The following is a 24487-nucleotide window of genomic DNA, read 5'->3' as shown; positions in this document are numbered from 1 at the left end:
ACCAGATGCCGAATCAACAGCTCAGGAAGCTCCTAGAAGCCCGGCTCAAGATTGTTGAGCCCCCAAAAACAACAAACCGAAGGCACTGCAAAGAGGCTCTGTCCTCCTGGTCCACCTTTTGGGACCAAAGTGACTTTTAATCCCCCTCTTGTCTACCTTTTTCTTCAAAGACATATCTATGAACAGTGATACTGTTGCCAATCTCTCACCGGAACACTCCGGCTCAGCTACCCAGAATGCTGTTTCTTCTGAGACTGCATTCTGTAGGTTCCTTTACAGGGTTGGCTTTTTCTAGTGTTTTCAAATTACTTGATTGCATTTTTTGTTTGAGTTAAAGACTTTATTTTAATAGGACCTTGATTGGACATTCTTTTATGACTTGAGTTGTTTGGGCTGCGACTCTTACCAGCTGACTCTGGTCACGCAGGGTACGACGATGGTACATCGCCCTTTTGCACCTGTATCCAGGAGATCACAGATGCTTTGGTGAGGGAGTGCCAAGGTTGCCCGGATGGCTCCAGCAAAATATCCGGCATTGTGTGATGCTGACGATGCAGTCATCCTGGCAACTACCCCCAAGGCTTCAAAAAGTCCTGGCACGTTTCCTGTCTAAGTGTAAAGCTCTGCACCTCGACCTGAACACGGGCAAAACCAAAGCTATGTTTAAGCCGCAATTTACTAAGCCTAGTGCCTTGCCATGTTGAAGTGAATTAATTTAAACTGGAGCAAGTTACACACTTCGACTACCTAGGCATGCGGCTTCATGAGTCTGGTGATTGGTCGGAGCAGGTGCTTAAGGCAGGTATCACTTTGGGAAAATACAGTGGGGGCATCCAATCTTTCTTAAGCAAGCATGGCAGTGTTGCAATATCTCTGGCATTAGAACTATACTACAGGCAGGCGCTACGCATGGCTCTGAGCATTGGGGCTATGGCAACACTGGGGGGTTGGACATATCTGAAGACAAGTTCTTGACAAAACTAGTCCACCTCCCCAAAGGTGCTCCAACTGCATTGCTTTCTCTAGAACTCGATGCCATTACAATTAGTGACCAGGTGGCTTTAAAGCTGCTCGTAATTGGTAAGACTTTGTACAACGGGGGGGGGGTCTAGCGAAATACTGTGATGCTTTAATCCATCTAATGTCTTTGGATGGGGACAAAAGTTCCAAGTGGGTGGCACATGTAAAAAGGGTCCTCCTTCAACTAGGATTCATGGATGTGCCTGGCAGCACAAGTAGGGTTGGGCCCCAGGACTTTGAAAAAGGGTACAAGTATCACAGCAAGGGAGCCGCTTGAGCAGAAAGCAATGTCTTTAAAATTAGGGTCAGAATATTTAACCCTTCAGACGAGGGTTGGGTATAGTATTAATTTTGATAAAATAACTCTGGCGTTTGAACGAGCATTGTACATATGTCTCAGGACGGGGATATTGCAAACAGCATCTTTTACCAAGTCATGGGGCCTCATTACGACCTCGGCGGTAGCCATACCGCTATTGACGGCATGGCTGCCGTCGAAATCGCGTCCGGGTCAACAGAATGAGGAATTACCGGGCCATTCCGAGTTCGGAAGGCCCGGTAATTCCTCCCTCCAAGGACCCGGACCCGGTTCTTCCCCATTCCCATTTTAGCCCCATAGGGCTGAATGGGAATGGGAGAGGGAGCAAACAACGGGCCATTACGAGTTGCCCTGTTCTTTGCTCCCTCTTCCCCTCGCGGGACCCGGTAAGCGCACCTGGTTTAACCAGGCATTACTTCCTGGGTCCCGCGAGGGGACCTCGTAATGAGGCAGTACGGGGTAAACGGCACCGGCACCTTTTACGGCGCCGTTAACCCTGAACCGCCAGGGTCGGTCTGATACTCATTCCGGGCCGTGTCCCATGTGTGGGACAGCATGCGAAACCATGACGCATTGCATGTTAATCTGCCCCAAGACTCTGAAATGAGACGCTGCTATGTGAAGCCTGTTCTGAGAGAAGCCGGTGTCTGGCACTGGGGGTGTGGCTGTGACACGTGTAAGCCAGTCTCTGCAGCTTCGCGTCATATTTGCCCCTGCGAGGTATACGCACACAGCATGGCTGTGAAGGCTGAGCTCTCAGAATAATGCTCCCTCCCAAAGAATGCGACTTATGAGGCTATTTCCAGGTGGACATAGCCCCTTTTTGCAGGCCCCGGGGAGCTGATATATGGCACGCAAGCTCAGCTCTCCACTGAGAATGATGGGTGGGATTACTAAACCATCGAGTCCAATCCCGGTATTACCAACCTACTCGCTTTTACGTTGGGTTTCTATTGATTTTTTGACTTCATATGGCGTATGCATAATATAACATGGAATTCATTATAATGCTGTTCTATTTTTATTATTATTATCACGTTTCATGTTTTTAAGTCGATTGTTTGTTGGAGAAAGCGCTATTGAGTGATTCCATTTGAGGGTTCTATTTGAGGGTTCCATTTGAGGGTTCCATTTGAGGGTTCTATATATATATATATATATTTCCTATCTATGACATTCGGCCTTGAAAATCTTTGAACTTGTATTATTATAAAAATGTGTGCACTTAAGGGTTTTATGCCCAATAAAAGTGTATTGACTGACTGATAAGGTGGCAATATTTATGAATAGTGCTTGGCGTATAAGAGAGAACATTATCCAAGCGCCATGATTTTATTGGCAATGCTTTCTGCTGTACCGACGCCATACCAATGTTCATAAATAAATAAATAAATGAAGATGCTGCATGTTTTGTATTTAACAACATTAGTTTCGATCAGGTGCCTTTTACTAAAGCTATTGCACGGTTTTACTATGATTGCATTTTTCTTCTTTTGGATAATTTTTACGTGGTATTTCTCTAATGATTTTTGATTGGTTATGATGTATATTTGACAATTGGTGGAATAAAGGCATTAATGATGATGATGTTATCAGCTTGCACCCCTCCTGAAGATATAGTCTGCCCTCAGCCTGCCTTACAGAGAGACGTGAAGGAGGACCACCCTTCGGACTGTGCCTGGTTCACCTTTATGACTGATATCACTGCTGGTTTAGTAGACTTGTGGAGGCTGAGCAGGCGTGCTGGTTTAGTAGGCTTGTGGAGGCTGAGCAGGTGTGCTGGTTTAGTAGACTTGTGGCGGCTGAGCAGGCCTGCTGGTTCAGTAGACTTGTGGAGGCTGAGCAGGTGTGCTGGTTTAGTAGACTTGTGGAGACTGAGCAGGTGTGCTGGTTTAGTAGACTTGTGGAGGCTGAGCAGGCATGCTGGTTTAGTAAACTTGTGGAGGCTGAGCAGGCGTGCTGGTTTAGTAAACTTGTGGAGGCTGAGCAGGCGTGCTGGTTTAGTAGACTTGTGGAGGCTGAGCAGGTGTGCTGGTTTAGTAGACTTGTGAAGGCTGAGCAGGCGTGCTGGGTTCGTAGACTTGTGGAGGCTGAGCAGGCCTGCTGGTTTAGTAGACTTGTGGTGGCTGAGCAGGCCTGCTGTTTTAGTAGACTTGTGGCGGCTGAGCAGGCCTGCTGGTTCAGTAGACTTGTGCAGGCTGAGCAGGTGTGCTTCTTTAGTAGGCTTGTGGGGGCTGAGGGGGCATGCTGGTTAGGTAGAATTGTGGAGGATGAGCAGGCGTGCTGGTTTAGTAGACTTGTGGAGGCTGAGCAGGTGTGCTGGTTTAGTAAACTTGTGGAGGCTGAGCAGGCGTGCTGGGTTCGTAGACTTGTGGAGGCTGAGCAGGCCTGCTGGTTTAGTAGACTTGTGGAGGCTGAGCAGGTGTGCTGGTTTAGTAGACTTGTGGACGCTGAGCAGGCATGCTGGGTTCGTAGACTAGTGGAGGCTGAGCAGGCGTGCTGGTTTAGTAGACTTGTGGAGGTTGAGCAGGCGTGCTGGTTTAGTAGACTTGTGGAGGCTGAGCAGGCGTGCTGGTTTAGTAGACTTGTGGAGGCTGGGCAGGCCTGCTGGTTCAGTAGACTTGTGGAGGCTGAGCAGACTTGAGGAGGCTGAGCAGGCGTGCTGGTTTAGTAGAGTTGTGGAGGCTGAGCAGGCCTGCTGGTTTGGTAGACTTGTGGAGGCTGAGCAGGCATGCTGGTTTAGTAGACTTGTGGAGGCTGAGCAGGCGTGCTGGTTTAGTAGACTTGTGGAGGCTGAGCAGGTGTGCTGTTTTAGTAGACTTGTGGCGGCTGAGCAGGCCTGCTGGTTCAGTAGACTTGTGGAGGCTGAGCAGGTGTGCTGGTTTAGTAGACTTGTGGAGGCTGAGCAGACATGCTGGTTCAGCAGACTTGTGGAGGCTGAGCAGGCGTGCTGTTTTAGTAGACTTGTGGCGGCTGAGCAGGCCTGCTGGTTCAGTAGACTTGTGGAGGCTGAGCAGGGGTGCTGGTTAGGTAGACTTGTGGATGCTGAGCAGGCGTGCTGGTTTAGCAAACTTGTGGAGGCTGAGCAGGCGTGCTGCTTTAGTAGACTTGTCGATGCTGAGCAGGTGTGCTGGTTTAGTAGACTTGTGGAGGCTGAGCAGGCGTGCTGGGTTCGTAGACTTGTGGAGGCTGAGCAGGCCTGGTTTAGTAGACTTGAGGAGGCTGAGCAGGTGTGCTGGTTTAGTAGACTTGTGGAGGCTGAGCAGGCATGCTGTGTTCGTAGACTAGTGGAGGCTGAGCAGGCCTGCTGGTTTAGTAAACTTGTGGAGGTTGAGCAGGCGGGCTGGTTTAGTAGACTTGTGGAGGTAGAGCAGGCGTGCTGGTTTAGTAGGCTTGTGGAGGCTGAGCAGGCATGCCGGTTTAGTAGACTTGTGGAGGCTGAGCAGACGTGCTGGTTCAGTAGGCTTGTGGAGGCTGAGCAGGCGTGTTGGTTTAGTAGACTTGTGGAGGCTGAGCAGGTGTGCTGGTTTAGTAGACTTGTGGAGGCTGAGCAGGCGTGCTGGTTTAGCAAACATGTGGAGGCTGAGCAGGCCTGCTGGTTTGGTAGACATGTGGAGGCTGGCACACATGCTGGTTTAGTAGACTTGTGGAGGCTGAGCAGGTGTGCTGGTTCGGTAGACGTGTGGAGGTTGAGCAGGCCTGCTGGTTTAGTAGACTTGTGGAGGCTGAGCAGGCGTGCTGGTTTAGTAGACTTGTGGAGGCTGAGCAGGCGTGCTGGTTTAGTAGGCTTGTGGAGGCTGAGCAGGCATGCTGGTTTAGTAGATTTGTGGAGGCTGAGCAAGCCTGCTGGTTCAGTAGACTTGTGGAGGTTGGCACACGAGGCTGGGCAGGCGTTTTGGTTTAGTAGACTTGTGGAGGCTGAGCAGGTGTGCTGGTTCGGTAGACATGTGGAGGCTGAGCAGGTGTGCTGGTTTGGTAGACTTGTGGAGTCTGAGCAGGCCTGCTGGTTTAGTAGACTTGTGGAGGCTGAGCAGGTGTACTGGTTTAGTAGACTTGTGGACGCTGAGCAGGCGTGCTGGTTTAGTAAACTTGTGGAGGCTGAGCAGGCCTGCTGGTTTGGTAGACTTGTGGAGGCTGAGCAGGCGTGCTGGATTAGTAGACTTGGTTTAGTAGACTTGTGGATTCTGCGCAGGCGTGCTGGTTTAGTAGACTTGTGGAGGCTGAGCAGGCATGCTGGTTTAGTAAACTTGTGGAGGCTGAGCAGGCCTGCTGGTTTGGCAGACTTGTGGAGGCTGACCAGGTGTGCTGGTTTAGTAGACTTGTGGAGGCTGAGCAGGTGTGCTGGTTTAGTAGACTTGTGGAGGCTGAGCAGGTCTGCTGGGTTTGTAGACTAGTGGAGGCTGAGCAGGCCTGCTGGTTTAGTAAACTTGTGGAGGCTGAGCAGGCGTGCTGGTTCTGTAGACATGTGGAGGCTGAGCAGGCGTGCTGGTTTAGTAGACTTGTGGAGGATGAGCAGGCATGCTGGTTCAGTAGACTTGTGGAGGCTGAGCAGGCATGCTGGTTTAGTAGGCTTGTGGAGGCTGAGCAGGCGTGATGGTTCAGTAGACTTGTGGACGCTGAGCAGGCCTGCTGGGTTGGTAGACTTTTGGAGGTTGAGCAGGTATGCTGGTTTAGTAGACTTGTGGAGGCTGAACAGGCGTGCTGGTTTAGTAGACTTGTGGAGGCTGAGCAGGCCTGCTGGACCAGTAGACTTTTGATGGCTTTCCAGGCATGCTGGTTTAGTAGACTTGTGGAGGCTGAGCAGATGTGCTGGTTTAGTAGAGTTCTGGCGGCTGAGCAGGCGTCCTGGTTTAGTAGGCTTGTGGAGGCTGAGCAGGCCTGCTGATTTAGTAGACTTCTGGCGGCTGAGCAGGCCTGCTGGTTTAGTAGACTTGTAGAGGCTGAGCAGGCATGCTGGTTTAGTAGACTTGTGGAGGCTGAGCAGGCCTGCTGGTCCAGTAGAATTTTGAAGGCTGAGCAGGCATGCTGGTTTCGTTGACTTGTGGCGGTTGAGCAGACGTGCTGGTTTAGTAGACTTGTGGAGGATGAGCAGGTCTGCTGGTCCAGTAGAATTTTGAAGGTTGAGCAGGTATGCTGGTTTAGTTGACTTGTGGCGGTTGAGCAGGCGTGCTGGTTTAGTATACTTGTGGAGGCTGAGCGGGAGTGCTGGTTTAGTAGACTTGTGGAGGCTGAGCAGGCCTGCTGGTCCAGTAGACTTTTGAAGGCTGAGCAGGCGTGCTGGTTTAGTAGACTTGTGGAGGCTGAGCAGACGTGCTGGTTTAGTAGACTTGTGGCAGCTGAGCAGGCATGCTGGTTTATTAGGCTTGTGGAAGCTGAGCAGGCCTGCTGATTTAGTAGACTTCTGGCGGTTGAGCAGGCATGCTGGTCCAGTAGACTTTGGAAGGCTGAGCAGGGTTGCTGGTTTAGTAGACTTGTGGAGGCTGAGCAGGTGCGCTGGTTTAGTAGACATGTGGAGGCTGAGCAGGCGTGCTGGTTCAGTAGACTTGTGGAGGCTGAGCAGGCGTGCTGGTTTAGTAGGCTTGTGGAGGCTGAGCAGGCATGCGGGTTCAGTAGACTTGTAGAGGCTAAGCAGGCCTGGTGGTTTAGTAGACTTGTGGAGGCTGAGCAGGTGTGCTGCTTTAGTAGGCTTGTGGAGGCTTTGCAGGCGTGCTGGTTTCGTAGACTTGTGGAGGCTGAGCCGGTGTGCTGGTTTAGTAGACTTGTGGAGGTTGAGCATGCGTGCTGGTTTAGTAGACTTGTGGAGGCTGAGCCGGTGTGCTGGTTTAGTAGACTTGTGGAGGTTGAGCATGCCTGCTTGTTTGGTAGACTTGTGGAGGTTGAGCATGCCTGCTGGCTTGGTAGACTTGTGGAGGATGAGCAGGCATGCTGGTTTAGTAGACTTGTGGAGGCTGAGCAGGCGTGCTGGTTTAGTAGCCTTGTGGAGGCTGAGCCGGTGTGCTGGTTTAGTAGATTTGTGGAGGTTGAGCATGCCTGCTGGTTTGGTAGACTTGTGGAGGTTGAGCATGCCCGCATGGTTTGGTAGACTTGTGGAGGATGAGCAGGCATGCTGGTTTAGTAGACTTGTGGAGGCTGAGCAGGCGTGCTGGTTTGGTAGACTTGTGGAGGCTGAGCAGGCCTGCTGGTCCAGTACACTTTTGAAGGCTGAGCAGGCGTGTTTGTTCAGTAGACTTGTGGCGGCTGAGGAGGTGTGCTGGTTCAGTAGACTTGTGGCGGTTGAGCAGGCGTGCTGGTTTAGTAGACTTGTGAAGGTTGAGAAGGCCTGCTGGTTTAGTAGACTTGTGGAGGCTGAGCAGGCGTGCTGGTTTAGTATACTTGTGGAGGCTGAGCAGGCGTGCTGGTTTAGTAGATTTGTGGAGGCTGAGCAGGCGTGCTGGTTTAGTAGACTTGTGGCGGCTGAGCAGGCCTGCTGGTTCAGTAGACTTGAGGCGGCTGAGCAGGCCTGCTGGTTTAGTAGACTTGTGGCGGCTGAGCAGGCCTGCTGGTTCAGTAGACTTGTGGAGGCTGAGCAGGTGTGCTGGATTAGTAGACTTGTGTTGGCTGAGGAGGCGTGCTGGTTAGGTAGACTTGTGCCGGCTGAGCAAGTGTGCTGGTTTAGTAGACTTGTGGAGGCTGAGCAGGCGCACTGGTTTAGTAGACTTATGACGGCTGAGCAGGCCTGCTGGTTTAGTAGACTTGTGGAGGCTGAGTAGGCGTGCTGGTTTAGTAGACTTGTGGAGGCTGAGTAGGCCTGCTCGTGTAGTAGGCTTGTGGCGACTCAGCAGGCATGCTGGTTTAGTATACTTGTGGCGGCTGAGGAGGCGTGCTGGTTCAGTAGACTTGTGGCGGTTGAGCAGGCGTGCTGGTTTAGTAGACTTGTGGAGGCTGAGAAGGCCTGCTGGTTTAGTAGACTTGTGGAGGCTGAGCAGGCGTGCTGGTTTAGTAGACTTGTGGAGGCTGAGGAGGTGTGCTGGTTCAGTAGACTTGTGGCAGTTGAGCAGGTGTGCTGGTTTAGTAGACTTATGACGGCTGATCAGGCCTACTGGTTTAGTAGACTTGTGGAGGCTGAGCAGGTGGTTTAGCGACTACTCATCCCTGTACTCCTGCAGAGCAGTAGTCATGTTGTCACACATGCATCTCTGTGACCGATTCTAGCATGTTTCTGCCTACTGCTCCCGGAGATGACCAGGGGGGCAGTTCCGGAAATGGCTGTTGTTTATTACACAGCTCTCAGGAGGAAGTGCTGACAACCGCGGGCCACGATTCCCGCCAACGTCTACATTTTCAAAGTGCTGTCCTTGCCACACTAACTGTAAAGAACCCATGTGTCCCTCAGGTGACTGCCAGTCGAGCATCACAGTGCCCCCTCATTACAGGACTCATTGTAAGAATGGCCGGGACAGCATTCCAGCCCCCGCAATAGTGCGCTGTCTCTTGTGTGCGAGGCAGTGTAGATAAAGGTGCTTTTGCGCACCCCGTATGCACTAGTGAATTTTAGGCACAGAACCTGATGTCATGGTTTCATTTATTGATGTCACTTTTTTTAATGGCATTTCGCTCCGAGAGCATGTGATGTCACTTCCTGTGTTGTCATTAGTCAGGTCAAAGGTTGCGAGATCTCACGATGCCGGTGCTCACAGGGTCTTTTTGCAGCATTCAAATTCCACAATGTAATGAAACGTGCCTAGTGGTGTAACTATACAGCGAACACTGGGACCTAAAATGGCAGCAGCACACCCCAGTGGCCTAAAGGTGCGCCAGGCATCAGCCCGCCACAAAAGTGATCTACTTTTAAAATTTCACTATATGTGGATTCCACTTGTTATAGATGCAAACGTAAGAGCTTCTGTTTTTATTTCTTTTAGATCTCCATTTCGGATTTTTCAGTATAGTTTTTAACATACTCTTTCTGTGCTTTTTCATTTGGCAATGAGTATTGGAGGCCTGTAGCCCGCGGCTGATACAGACTACAACTCCCATAATCTCTCACCATAAATTATCCTGGCTGGGGCTGATGGGAGTTGTAGTCCAAAACATCTTGAGCCCAAGTGTAGAGATATCGCGAGAGCCGCAACTCTCGCGAGATCTCGGCCGCGGCCACTAGGGCCGCCCCCGCACGCTCGGCGCGCATTACGGGAGCAGCAGAGGACGCGTGAGGACGTGTCCTCCCAGCTCCTCCGAGAATTGGGCCCTCAGCCTAACAAGAGACAAGACAGCCTCCCAGCTGCAACACATTAGTTAAGAGGCAGTTGCCCAGTTGGATTTCCCCACATATACGTCTATATGTGGCAACTGATGTCGTATGCTGAATAAAGGACATCACAATAACTAAGACGCCTCCTTTCATCCTTACAACTATCATACAACACCAAGGTTGCAAACTCTGGAATGTACCATGTTGCTGGTGAGCTAGGCGATCAATTGTGCTGCTGTCTATAAGCATATTCTGTGGGAGAAAATAATCACTTAATACACAGCATATCTTTCAGGATTAGAGCAGTGATGCAGCTCAGAGAAGCCTCTAATTGCTACACTTATGGATTTCCTCCTCGCTAGACACGTACATCATTTCACTTGGCAAAATGTAATGTAATACATGTTAGATTTTATAGCCTCGTGAAATAGTAATGAAAAGATGGTGATTGCCTGGAATGGGGGGCAAGTAGTTGCTTAAAAGCGAACATCATGTATTTCCGCACTTAGCAGCTTTTCAGAGGGCGGTTCTGCAAATGAAATCGGTTACATGTGATTTAATCGCTGGGGAAAACACATCAAGGGTACTCAGTATTTTTCTAACCCACCAAAGATCCTCCCCAACATAGGACTGGTGCAATTCTATAAACAAACTCCATCCAGCTCTAGAATATTTGAGGAAAGTGTTGGATAAGGGGCTACAAAAAAAAAAAAAATCCAGCGCAGGTTGTGTTGGCACAGTGCTTGAGGTGCTGCTTGCTTTGGCTACGGAAGCCCAGCAGTGACGTGAGAAACTTGACTTGCAATGACCTAGCTCAGCCAGTGTGAGATAGTGATACCGGTCATAGGCTGCGAGGACTAGAATTAAGGTAATGCCCGGACACGATGTTCAGATAGCTGCCACGTGGTCAATTCCAGGCAACCGCCTAAACGTTGCCCAAACAAAACCCCAAGATGCGGCTTTGGCATAGATAGGTTTATATTTCTGCAATGCCCACATATTTGAGAAACTGCTCCTTCCTCAGTGACTCCCTTGCCGCCCCAGTTCCAGCTCAAGCCTCTCCTTCTAGCTCCTTTGTTGTTTAATTTCTAAAACAAACTGAATCCCAGGGCCCGGATATGTTCCAGTGTAGCTGTGAGAATTGGGTGGCCAGCTGACCCCCGTTGCCACCACCCACAGTTGCTCCACACAGGGTGAACTAATTTGAGGTTAAAGCTGCAAATTGCAAGGGCTCATTAAGGGTGATGGATGCCATGACAGCGCCAAAGTGTGATTTAGAAACACCAATCAACATAGCATGACATAACATGACATAGAAGTTGTGTTTTGTAATGAGACACATGTTCAGTGCTTCGGTAAACACATAATCATCATTAAAATGTTGCTTTGACTCTGTAGGTGTCATGTAGAATGTTTTGGCCACAAATAAATAGATCAAACATGTTGTTTTCCCTTGGCAAAAGGATGGCCAAATGCAGGGGAAATCATTACTGAAATGGTGAACTTTCCTAGAAAACACTGCAGCAATGTCTTCTTGTGTAGGTTGGCACTCAGGACAGGCACTCCTCCTTGGCATTGGCCGTCTCCCCTGGCATTGCCCCTGTGTTGGTGCCACTGTCTGTTGCAGCGGCGGAGCTGCACCAAAGGCATGCAGCTGACAGGGGCAGCACCCAGCATTCCCCCTTTCATGCACCTGGGTAATTGGCGCTACTGTGCCAGCGTGGGTCATCACATCACCATTTGCAACGAGAGGGCCCAGGATGCACGGGCATGTGGCCAGCGCACGCTGTTGTTGCATGTGGTGTGACTGCTCCCGACTGACAGTTAAAAAAAGAAACTTGCCAAAACAAACACCACATCACAACCAAGTCTGAGACGATAAGTGCCGCCGATAAGAACAAAGTGATAGGGCTGAGCCCCAGCAAACACCCCCACAAATAAAGCACAGAGTTCCCCCCACTCTTGGCTCCTGTCCTGAACCATAATTTGTAGATCTAATAATGTATTTTTCGAAAATGGTTATTATTTGTAAACCTCTATTCACCACTTACATACAATGCTTGACTAATAAGAAAGTACTATTAGATTTCAATGAGTAGATCAATTCCTGTATCATGGTAGTCCTAAACTGCAACACTATGGTTACAGATATTGGGCTACATAGATGCGCCTAGATGCCTTTGGGTTATGTGCGCCATACAAATGTCAAAATAAATAAATAAATATAGTGCTACAGGGCTTGCTCTGGATGCACAACAATGAATCTGATAGGTGATCTGCTCACAGATTATGCAAACCTTGTCTTAATTGTACAACATATAGGAATCGAACCGGCAAAGACCAATTGGGATGAAAACTTACCTGAAAGGGCCGCAGTTTATGGAGGGTTTATATCTTGCAATTGAAAAGACGGTTGGCAACATGCACAGGAACAGCATAAAAAGCAGCATGGCTAAGTAAAAGTTATTAGACCTGCAGAAGAACAAAGTGAGGTAATTAGCAGCGGTGCGCAAGCGCGGGCGCGCGCGTCGCCAAGACTACATAGAGCTAATTCAGATCTACAGTGCGGCATATGCTCAGCTCTCAGAAGGCCTCTGCATTCTCTGTGGCGAGCTAATAGCATCCCGAGTGCCGTTTCCTTCCATGTACTGAGCGGTGTATACAAGGGGACTGCGGAACCAGGGCGGCTGTTAGACCAGTCTGCCAGAAAATTAGAGCCGAGGAAAGCCTCAGTCATTAGGAAGCACCTCTGGTAATGGCATGTACAATTCCATAGAAAGCACAATCCTTTTTAGTAGGATATCATTGAAAATATTGGCAAAATAAAGATGGTTGGTGCTGCTGACAGCCCAAGTATACAGCACTATTTACTGAATTGGCATGTCTTGTGCATGTGTGATAAGGCTGGGCAATGAAGTGAAAATGTAATGCTCAAGTGGTTGCATAAAATAAGGTGTTTTGCACATCACCCGTCAGAGGTGAGCAAGTACTGTGTTTTTGCAGTACTCAGTAGGCCAAGACTTTTGAGACCATGCTGCTTTAACACAAGTAAAGAGGCCGATTAACAAAGAAGTTGCTCTCACTTACCTGTTACTTAATCTTTGACAGGACTATTTCATTTACCAAGAAGATATTCTGAGTAACTCAGACTCACTGCTTTCTTGCTCTTGGGTTTAAATGAGACTTACTCCTAGTAACCACTTTGTGAATGGTCCTTTCCAGGTTTATGCCAAGTTAAAGCCAGAGTTACTCATATACTGTCGTTGTGAATGGAATAGCCCTCTCCAATTGTGCAAGTCACAATAAGGTCCTCATAGTAACTTTGTTTGGATCATCCCCTACTTCTATTTTAGCCTTAACGGAAGAGCAGTTCTCATGTCTTTTGGAATATGGGAATGTATGTCTTCTTGTAACAGTTTTCAGTACTCACAGAGTAGTTCTCATGTCTTTTGAAACATGGGGAATATGTGTCTTCTTGTAACACTCTTCAGTACTCACAGAGTAGTTCCTATGTCTTTTGGAACATGGGGAATATATGTCTTCTTGTAACACTCTTCAGTACTCACACAGCGGTTCTCATGTCATTTGTACATGGGGAATATATGTCTTCTTGCAACACTCTTCAGTACTCACAGAGTAGTTCACATGTCTTTTGAAACATGGGGAATATGTGTTTTCTTGTAACACTCTTCAGTACTCACACAGTAGTTCTCATGTCTTTTGGAACATGGGGAATACATGTCTTCTTGTAACAGTCTTCAGAACTCACAGAGTAGTTCCTATGTCTTTTGGAACATGGGAATATATGTCTTCTTGTAACAGTCTTCAGTACTCACAGAGTAGTTCCCATGTCTTTTGGAACATGGGGAATACATGTCTTCTTGTAACAGTCTTCAGTACTCACAGAGTAGTTCCCATGTCTTTTGGAACATGGCAATATATGTCTTCTTGTAACAGTCTTCAGTACTCACAGAGTAGTTCCCATGTCTTTTGGAACATGGGAATATATGCCTACTTGTAACAGTCTTCAGTACTCACAGAGTAGTTCCCATGTCTTTTGGAACATGAGGAATACATGTCTTCTTGTAACAGTCTTCAGTACTCACAGAGTAGTTCTCATGTCTTTTGGAACATGGGAATGTATGTCTTCTTGTAACAGTCTTGAGTACTCACAGAGTAGTTCTCATGTCTTTTGGAACATGGGGACTATATGTCTTCTTGTAACAGTCTTCAGTACTCACAGAGTAGTTCTCATGACTTTTGGAACATGGGAATGTATGTCTTCTTGTAACAGTCTTCAGTACTCACAGAGTAGTTCTCATGTCTTTTGGAACATGGGGAATGTATGTCTTCTTGTAACAGTCTTCAGTACTCACAGAGTGGTTCTCATGTCTTTTGAAACATGGGAATGTATGTCTTCGTGTAACAGTCTTCAGTACTCGCAGAGTAGTTCTCATGTCTTTTGGAACATGGGAATGTATGTCGTCTTGTAACAGTCTTCAGTACTCGCAGAGTAGTTCTCATGTCTTTTGGAACATGGAAATGTATGTCTTCTTGTAACAGTCTTCAGTACTCACAGAGTAGTTCTCATGTCTTTTGGAACATGGGGAATGTATATCTTCTTGTAACAGTCTTCAGTACTCACACAGCAGTTCCCATGTCTTTTGGAACATGGGGAATATGTGTCTTCTTGTAACAGTCTTCAGTACTCACAGAGCAGTTCTCATGTCTTTTGGAACATGGGGAATATATGTCTTCTTGTAACAGTCTTCAGTACTCACAGAGTAGTTCTCATGTCTTTTGGAACATGGGGAATATATGTCTTCTTGTAACAGTCTTCAGTACTCACAGAGTAGTTCTCATGTCTTTTGGAACATGGGGAATGTATGTCTTCTTGTAACAGTCTTCAGTACTCACAGAGTAGTTCTCATGTCTTTTGGAACATGGGAATGTATGTCTTCTTGTAACAGTCTTCAGTACTCACAGAGTGGTTCTCATGTCTTTTGGAACATGGGGAATGTATGTCTTCTTGTAACAGTCTTCAGTACTCACAGAGTAGTTCTCATGTCTTTTGGAACATGGGAATGTATGTCTTCTTGTAACAGTCTTCAGTACTCACAGAGTAGTTCTCATGTCTTTTGGAACATGGGAATGTATGTCTTCTTGTAACAGTCTTCAGTACTCACAGAGTAGTTCTCATGTCTTTTGGAACATGGGAATATATGTCTTCTTGTAACAGTCTTCAGTGCTCACAGAGTAGTTCTCATGTCTTTTGGAACATGGGGAATATATTTCTTCTTGTAACAGTCTTGAGTGCTCACAGAGTAGTTCTCATGTCTTTTGGAACATGGGAATGTATGTCTTCTTGTAACAGTCTTCAGTACTCACAGAGTAGCTCTCATGTCTTTGGAACATGGGAATGTATGTCTTCTTGTAACAGTCTTCAGTACTCACAGAGTAGCTCTCATGTCTTTTGGAACATGGGAATGTATTCTTCTTGTAACAGTCTTCAGTACTCACACAGCAGTTCTCATGTCTTTTGGAACATGGGAATGTATTTCTTCTTGTAACCGTCTTGAGTACTCACAGAGTAGTTCTCATGTCTTTTGGAACATGGGAATGTATGTCTTCTTGTAACAATCTTGAGTACTCACAGAGTAGTTCTCATGTCTTTGGAACATGGAAATGTATGTCTTCTTGTAACAGTCTTGAGTACTCACAGAGTAGTTCTCATGTCTTTTGGAACATGGGGAATGTATGTCTTCTTGTAACAGTCTTCAGTACCCACAGAGTAGTTCTCATGTCTTTTGGAACATTGGGAATGTAAGTCTTCTTGTAACAGTCTTGAGTACTCACAGAGTAGTTCTCATGTCTTTTGGAACATGGGGAATGTACGTCTTCTTGTAACAGTCTTCAGTACTCACAGAGTAGTTCTCATGTCTTTTGGAACATGGGAATGTATGTCTTCTTGTAACAGTCTTCAGTACTCACAGAGTAGTTCTCATGTCTTTTGGAACATGGGGACTATATGTCTTCTTGTAACAGTCTTCAGTATTCACAGAGTAGTTCTCATGTCTTTTGGAACATGGGGACTATATGTCTTCTTGTAACAGTCTTCAATATTCACAGAGTAGTTCTCATGTCTTTTGGAACATGGGAATATATGTCTTCTTGTAACAGTCTTCAGTACTCACAGAGTAGTTCTCATGTCTTTTGGAACATGGGAATGTATGTCTTCTTGTAACAGTCTTCAGTACTCACAGAGTAGTTCTCATGTCTTTTGGAACATGGGAATATATGTCTTCTTGTAACAGTCTTCAGTACTCACAGAGTAGTTCTCATGTCTTTTGGAACATGGGGAATATATGTCTTCTTGTAACAGCCTTGAGTGCTCACAGAGTAGTTCTCATGTCTTTTGGAACATGGGAATGTATGTCTTCTTGTAACAGTCTTCAGTACTCACAGAGTAGCTCTCATGTCTTTGGAACATGGGAATGTATGTCTTCTTGTAACAGTCTTCAGTGCTCACAGAGTAGTTCTCATGTCTTTTGGAACATGGGAATGTATTCTTCTTGTAACAGTCTTCAGTACTCACACAGCAGTTCTCATGTCTTTTGGAACATGGGGAATATATGTCTTCTTGTAACAGTCTTCAGTACTCAGACAGCAGTTCTCATGTCTTTTGGAACATGGGGATATATTTCTTCTTGTAACAGTTTTCAGTACTCACACAGCAGTTTCCATGTCTTTTGGAACATGGGATTATATGTCTTCTTGTAACAGTCTTCAGTACTCACAGAGTAGTTGTCATGTCTTTTGGAACATGGGGAATATATGTCTTCTTGTAACAGTCTTCAGTACTCACAGAGTAGTTCTCATGTCTTCTGGAACATGGGAATGTATGTCTTCTTGTAACAGTCTTCAGTACTCGCAGAGTCGTTCTCATGTCTTTTGGAACATGGGAATGTATGTCTTCTTGTAACAGTCTTCAGTACTCGCAGAGTAGTTCTCATGTCTTTTGGAACATGGGAATGTATGTCTTCTTGTAACAGTCTTCAGTACTCGCAGAGTAGTTCTCATGTCTTTTGGAACATGGGAATGTATGTCTTCTTGTAACAGTCTTCAGTACTCACAGAGTAGTTCTCATGTCTTTTGGAACATGCGGAATATATGTCTTCTTGTAACAGTCTTCAGTACTCACAGAGTAGTTCTCATGTCTTTTGGAACATGGGGAATGTATGTCTTCTTGTAACAGTCTTCAGTACTCACATAGTAGTTCTCATGTCTTTTGGAAAATGGGAATGTATGTCTTCTTGTAACCGTCTTGAATACTCACAGAGTAGTTCTCATGTCTTTTGGAACATGGGAATGTATGTCTTCTTGTAACAGTCTTGAGTACTCACAGAGTAGTTCTCATGTCTTTGGAACATGGGAATGTATGTCTTCTTGTAACAGTCTTCAGTACTCACAGAGTAGTTCTCATGTCTTTTGGAACATGGGAATGTATGTTTTCTTGTAACAGTCTTGAGTACTCACAGAGTAGTTCTCATGTCTTTTGGAACATGGGGAATGTAAGTCTTCTTGTAACAGTCTTGAGTACTCACAGAGTAGTTCTCATGTCTTTTGCAACATAGGGAATGTAAGCCTTCTTGTAACAGTCTTGAGTACTCACAGAGTAGTTCTCATGTCTTTTGGAACATGGGAATGTATGTCTTCTTGTAACAGTCTTCAGTACTCACAGAGTAGTTCTCATGTCTTTTGGAACATGGGGACTATATGTCTTCTTGTAACAGTCTTCAGTATTCACAGAGTAGTTCTCATGTCTTTTGGAACATGGAGAATATATGTCTTCTTGTAACAGTCTTCAGTACTCACAGAGTAGTTCTCATGTCTTTTGGAACATGGGAATGTATGTCTTCTTGTAACAGTCTTCAGTACTCACAGAGTAGTTATCATGTCTTTTGGAACATGGGAATATATGTCTTCTTGTAACAGTCTTCAGTACTCACAGAGTAGTTCTCATGTCTTTTGGAACATGGGGAATATATGTCTTCTTGTAACAGCCTTGAGTGCTCACAGAGTAGTTCTCATGTCTTTTGGAACATGGGAATGTATGTCTTCTTGTAACAGTCTTCAGTACTCACAGAGTAGTTCTCATGTCTTTTGGAACATGGGAATGTATGTCTTCTTGTAACAGTCTTCGGTACTCAGAGAGTAGTTCTCATGTCTTTTGGAACATGGGAATATATGTCTTCTTGTAACAGTCTTCGGTACTCACAGAGTAGTTCTCATGTCTTTTGGAACATGGGGAATATATGTCTTCTTGTAACAGTCTTCGGTACTCACAGAGTAGTTCTCATGTCTTTTGGAACATGGGGAATATATGTCTTCTTGTAAAAGTCTTCGGTACTCACAGAGTAGTTCTCATGTCTTTTGGAACATGGGGAATATATGTCTTCTTGTAACAGTCTTCAGTACTCACAGAGTAGTTCTCATGTCTTTTGGAACATGGGGAATGTATGTCTTCTTGTAACAGTCTTCAGTACTCACAGAGTAGTTCTCATGCATTTTGGAACATGGGGAATGTATGTCTTCTTGTAACAGTCTTCAGTACCCACAGAGTAGTTCTCATGTCTTTTGGAACATGGGGAATGTAAGTCTTCTTGTAACAGTCTTGAGTACTCACAGAGTAGTTCTCATGTCTTTTGGAACATGGGGAATGTACATGTTCTTGTAACAGTCTTGAGTACTCACAGAGAAGTTCTCATGTCTTTTGGAACATGGGGAATGTAAGTCTTCTTGTAACAGTCTTCAGTACTCACAGAGTAGTTCTCATGCATTTTGGAACATGGGGAATGTATGTCTTCTTGTAACAGTCTTCAGTACCCACAGAGTAGTTCTCATGTCTTTTGGAACATGGGGACTATATGTCTTCTTGTAAAAGTCTTCAGTACTCACAGAGTAGTTCTCATGTCTTTTGGAACATGGGGAATATATGTCTTCTTGTAACAGTCTTCAGTACTCACAGAGTAGTTCTCATGTCTTTTGGAACATGGGGAATGTATGTCTTCTTGTAACAGTCTTCAGTACTCACAGAGTAGTTCTCATGTCTTTTGGAACATGGGGAATATATGTCTTCTTGTAACAGTCTTCAGTACTCACAGAGTAGTTCTCATGTCTTTTGGAACATGGGGAATGTAAGTCTTCTTGTAACAGTCTTCAGTACTCACAGAGTAGTTCTCATGTCTTTTGGAACATGGGGAATGTATGTCTTCTTGTAACAGTCTTCAGTACTCACAGAGTAGTTTTCATGTCTTTTGGAACATGGGGAATGTCTTTCTTCTTGTAACAGTCTTCAGTACTCACAGAGTAGTTCTCATGTCTTTTTGAACATGGGAATGTATGTCTTCTTGTAACAGTCTTCAGTACTCACAGAGTAGTTTTCATGTCTTTTGGAACATGGGGAATGTCTTTCGTCTTGTAACAGTCTTCAGTACTCACAGAGTAGTTCTCATGTCTTTTGAAACATGGGAATGTATGTCTTCTTGTAACAGTCTTCAGTACTCACAGAGTAGTTTTCATGTCTTTTGGAACATGGGGAATATATGTCTTCTTGTAACAGTCTTCAGTACTCACAGAGTGGTTTTCATGTCTTTTGGAACATGGGGAATGTATGTCTTCTTGTAACAGTCTTCAGTACTCACAGAGTGGTTCTCATGTCTTTTGGAACATGGGGAATGTATGTCTTCTTGTAACAGTCTTCAGTACTCACAGAGTAGTTTTCATGTCTTTTGGAAAATGGGGAATGTATGTCTTCTTGTAACAGTCTTCAGTACTCACATAGTAGTTGTCATGTCTTTTGGAACATGGGGAATATATGTCTTCTTGTAACAGTCTTCAGTACTCACAGAGTAGTTCTCATGTCTTCTGGAACATGGGAATGTATGTCTTCTTGTAACAGTCTTCAGTACTCACAGAGTAGTTGTCATGTCTTTTGGAACATGGGGAATATATGTCTTCTTGTAACAGTCTTCAGTACTCACAGAGTAGTTCTCATGTCTTCTGGAACATGGGAATGTATGTCTTCTTGTAACAGTCTTCAGTACTCACAGAGTAGTTCTCATGTCTTTTGGAACATGGGAATGTATGTCTTCTTGTAACAGTCGTCAGTACTCGCAGAGTAGTTCTCATGTCTTTTGGAACATGGGGAATGTCTTTCGTCTTGTAACAGTCTTCAGTACTCACAGAGTAGTTCTCATGTCTTTTGAAACATGGGAATGTATGTCTTCTTGTAACAGTCTTCAGTACTCACAGAGTAGTTTTCATGTCTTTTGGAACATGGGGAATATATGTCTTCTTGTAACAGTCTTCAATACTCACAGAGTGGTTTTCATGTCTTTTGGAACATGGGGAATGTATGTCTTCTTGTAACAGTCTTCAGTACTCACAGAGTGGTTCTCATGTCTTTTGGAACATGGGGAATGTATGTCTTCTTGTAACAGTCTTCAGTACTCACAGAGTAGTGTTCATGTCTTTTGGAAAATGGGGAATGTATGTCTTCTTGTAACAGTCTTCAGTACTCACAGAGTAGTTGTCATGTCTTTTGGAACATGGGGAATATATGTCTTCTTGTAACAGTCTTCAGTACTCACAGAGTAGTTCTCATGTCTTCTGGAACATGGGAATGTATGTCTTCTTGTAACAGTCTTCAGTACTCACAGAGTAGTTCTCATGTCTTTTGGAACATGGGAATGTATGTCTTCTTGTAACAGTCGTCAGTACTCGCAGAGTAGTTCTCATGTCTTTTGGAACATGGGAATGTATGTCTTCTTGTAACAGTCTTCAGTACTCACAGAGTAGTTCTCATGTCTTTTGGAACATGGGAATGTATGTCTTCTTGTAACAGTCTTCAGTACTCACAGAGTAGTTCTCATGTCTTTTGGAACATGGGGAATATATGTCTTCTTGTAACAGTCTTCAGTACTCACAGAGTTGTTCCCATGTCTTTTGGAACATGGGGAATATGTGTCTTCTTGTAACAGTCTTCAATACTCACAGAGCAGTTCCCATGTCTTTTGGAACATGGGGAATATGTGTCTTCTTGTAACAGTCTTCAATACTCACAGAGCAGTTCCCATGTCTTTTGGAACATGGGGAATATATGTCTTCTTGTAACAGTCTTCAGTACTCACAGAGCAGTTCTCATGTCTTTTGGAACATGGGGAATATATGTCTTCTTGTAACAGTCTTCAGTACTCACAGAGTAGTTCTCATGTCTTTTGGAACATGGGGAATATATGTCTTCTTGTAACAGTCTTCAGTACTCACAGAGTAGTTCTCATGCCTTTTGGAACATGGGAATGTATGTCTTCTTGTAACAGTCTTCAGTACTCACAGAGTAGTTCTCATGTCTTTTGGAACATGGGAATGTATGTCTTCTTGTAACAGTCTTCAGTACTCACAGAGTAGTTCTCATGTCTTTTGGAACATGGGAATATATGTCTTCTTGTAACAGTCTTCAGTACTCACAGAGTAGTTCTCATGTCTTTTGGAACATGGGGAATATATGTCTTCTTGTAACAGTCTTCAGTACTCGCAGAGTAGTTCTCATGTCTTTTGGAACATGGGAATGTATGTCTTCTTGTAACAGTCTTCAGTACTCGCAGAGTAGTTCTCATGTCTTTTGGAACATGGGAATGTATGTCTTCTTGTAACAGTCTTCAGTACTCGCAGAGTAGTTCTCATGTCTTTTGGAACATGGGAATGTATGTCTTCTTGTAACAGTCTTCAGTACTCGCAGAGTAGATCTCATGTCTTTTGGAACATGGGAATGTATGTCTTCTTGTAACAGTCTTCAGTACTCACAGAGTAGTTCTCATGTCTTTTGGAACATGGGGAATATATATCTTCTTGTAACAGTCTTCAGTACTCACACAGCAGTTCCCATGTCTTTTGGAACATGGGGAATATGTGTCTTCTTGTAACAGTCTTCAGTACTCACAGAGCAGTTCTCAAGTCTTTTGGAACATGGGGAATATATGTCTTCTTGTAACAGTCTTCAGTACTCACAGAGCGGTTCTCATGTCTTTTGGAACATGGGGAATATATGTCTTCTTGTAACAGTCTTCAATACTCAGAGAGTGGTTCTCATGTCTTTTGGAACATGGGAATGTATGTCTTCTTGTAACAGTCTTCAGTACTCACAGAGCGGTTCTCATGTCTTTTCGAACATGGGGAATCTATGTCTTCTTGTAACAGTCTTCAGTACTCACAGAGCAGTTCTCATGTCTTTTGGAACATGAGAATGTATGTCTTCTTGTAACAGTCTTCAGTACTCACAGAGCAGTTCTCATGTCTTTTAGAACATGGGAATGTATGTCTTCTTGTAACAGTCTTCAGTACTCACAGAGTAGTTCTCATGTCTTTTGGAACATGGGGAATATATGTCTTCTTGTAACAGTCTTGAGTGCTCACAGAGTAGTTCTCATGTCTTTTGGAACATGGGAATGTATTCTTCTTGTAACAGTCTTCAGTACTCACACAGCAGTTCTCATGTCTTTTGGAACATGGGGAACATATGTCTTCTTGTAACAGTCTTCAGTACTCACACAGCAGTTCTCATGTCTTTTGGAACATGGGGATATATTTCTTCTTGTAACAGTCTTTAGTACTCACACAGCAGTTCCCATGTCATTTGGAACATGGGATTGTATGTCTTCTTGTAACAGTCTTTAGTACTCACACAGCAATTCTCATGTCTTTTGGAACATGGGAATGTATGTCTTCTTGTAACAGTCTTCAGTACTCACAGAGCAGTTCTCATGTCTTTTGGAACATGGGAATGTATGTCTTCTTGTAACAGTCTTCAGTACTCACAGAGCAGTTCTCATGTCTTTTGGAACATGGGGAATGCATGTCTTCTTGTAACCGTCTTCGGTACTCACAGAGTAGTTCTCATGTCTTTTGGAACATGGGGAATGTATGTCTTCTTGTAACAGTCTTCAGTACTCACAGAGTAGTTCCCATGTCTTCTGGAAAATGGGAATGTATGTCTTCTTGTAACAGTCTTCAGTACTCACAGGGTAGTTCTCATGTCTTTTGGAACATGGGGAATATGTGTCTTCTTGTAACAGTCTTCAGTACTCACAGAGTAGTTCCCATGCCTTTTGGAACATGGGGAATATATGTCTTCTTGTAACAGTCTTCAGTACTCACAGAGTAGTTCTCATGTCTTTTGGAACATGGGGAATATATGTCTTCTTGTAACAGTCTTCAGTACTCACAGAGTAGTTCTCATGTCTTTTGGAACATGGGGAATGTATGTCTTCTTGTAACAGTCTTCAGTACTCACAGAGTAGTTCTCATGTCTTTTGGAACATGGGGAATGTATGTCTTCTTGTAACAGTCTTCAGTACTCACAGAGTTGTTCCCATGTCTTTTGGAACATGGGAATGTATGTCTTCTTGTAACAGTCTTCAGTACTCACAGAGTAGTTCTCATGTCTTTTGGTACATGGGGAATATATGTCTTCTTGTAACAGTTTTCAGTACTCACAGAGTAGTTCTCATGTCTTTTGGAACATGGGGAATGTATGTCTTCTTGTAACAGTCTTCAGTACTCACAGAGTAGTTCTCATGTCTTTTGGAACATGGGAATCTATGTCTTCTTGTAACCGTCTTGAGTACTCACAGAGTAGTTCTCATGTCTTTTGGAACATGGGAATGTATGTTTTCTTGTAACAGTCTTGAGTACTCACAGAGTAGTTCTGATGTCTTTGGAACATGTAAATGTATATCTTCTTGTAACAGTCTTCAGTACTCACAGAGTAGTTCTCATGTCTTTTGGAACATGGGGAATGTATGTCTTCTTGTAACAGTCTTCAGTACCCACAGAGTAGTTCTCATGTCTTTTGGAACATGGGGAATGTAAGTCTTCTTGTAACAGTCTTGAGTACTCACAGAGTAGTTCTCATGTCTTTTGGAACATGGGGAATGTAAGTCTTCCCCAGAGTTGTTCCCATGTCTTTTGGAACATGGGAATGTATGTCTTTCGTCTTGTAACAGTCTTCAGTACTCACAGAGTAGTTCTCATGTCTTTTGGAACATGGGGAATGTAAGTCTTACTGTAACAGTCTTGAGTACTCACAGAGTAGTTCTCATGTCTTTTGGAACATGGGGAATGTATGTCTTCTTGTAACAGTCTTCAGTACTCACAGAGTAGTTCTCATGTCTTTTGGAACATGGGGAATATATGTCTTCTTGTAACAGTCTTCAGTACTCACAGAGTGGTTCTCATGTCTTTTGGAACATGGGGAATGTATGTCTTCTTGTAACCGTCTTGAGTACTCACAGAGTAGTTCTCATGTCTTTTGGAACATGGGAATGTATGTTTTCTTGTAACAGTCTTGAGTACTCACAGAGTAGTTCTCATGTCTTTGGAACATGGAAATGTATGTCTTCTTGTAACAGTCTTCAGTACTCACAGAGTAGTTCTCATGTCTTTTGGAACATGGGGAATGTATGTCTTCTTGTAACAGTCTTCAGTACCCACAGAGTAGTTCTCATGTCTTTTGGAACATGTGGAATGTAAGTCTTCTTGTAACAGTCTTGAGTACTCACAGAGTAGTTCTCATGTCTTTTGGAACATGGGGAATGTAAGTCTTCTTGTAACAGTCTTGAGTACTCACAGAGTAGTTCTCATGTCTTTTGGAACATGGGAATGTATGTCTTCTTGTAACAGTCTTCAGTACTCACAGAGTAGTTCTCATGTCTTTTGGAACATGGGGAATATATGTCTTCTTGTAACAGTCTTCAGTACTCACAGAGTTGTTCCCATGTCTTTTGGAACATGGGGAATATATGTCTTCTTGTAACAGTCTTCAGTACTCACACAGCAGTTCCCATGTCTTTTGGAACATG

At 44.7% G+C, this 24487-nt stretch overlaps 1 protein-coding gene across 1 annotated transcript in view; it reads right to left on the bottom strand.

Annotated features, from left to right (window-relative positions):
• Nucleotides 1-24487, bottom strand: part of TMC3 (transmembrane channel like 3) — a 244009-nt gene that overhangs the window by 27061 nt on the left and 192461 nt on the right. The window contains exon 17 of the mRNA XM_069625138.1: nucleotides 11931-12041. Within this exon, the coding sequence (XP_069481239.1) occupies nucleotides 11931-12041 (111 nt within the window). The remainder of the gene's footprint in view (nucleotides 1-11930; nucleotides 12042-24487) is intronic.

The sequence above is a fragment of the Ambystoma mexicanum genome, chromosome 11 (assembly GCF_040938575.1).
Source record: "Ambystoma mexicanum isolate Mex_15411 chromosome 11, UKY_AmexF1_1, whole genome shotgun sequence".
Lineage (NCBI taxonomy): Eukaryota > Metazoa > Chordata > Amphibia > Caudata > Ambystomatidae > Ambystoma > Ambystoma mexicanum.
This window is presented reverse-complemented; position numbering and strand designations above follow the sequence as displayed.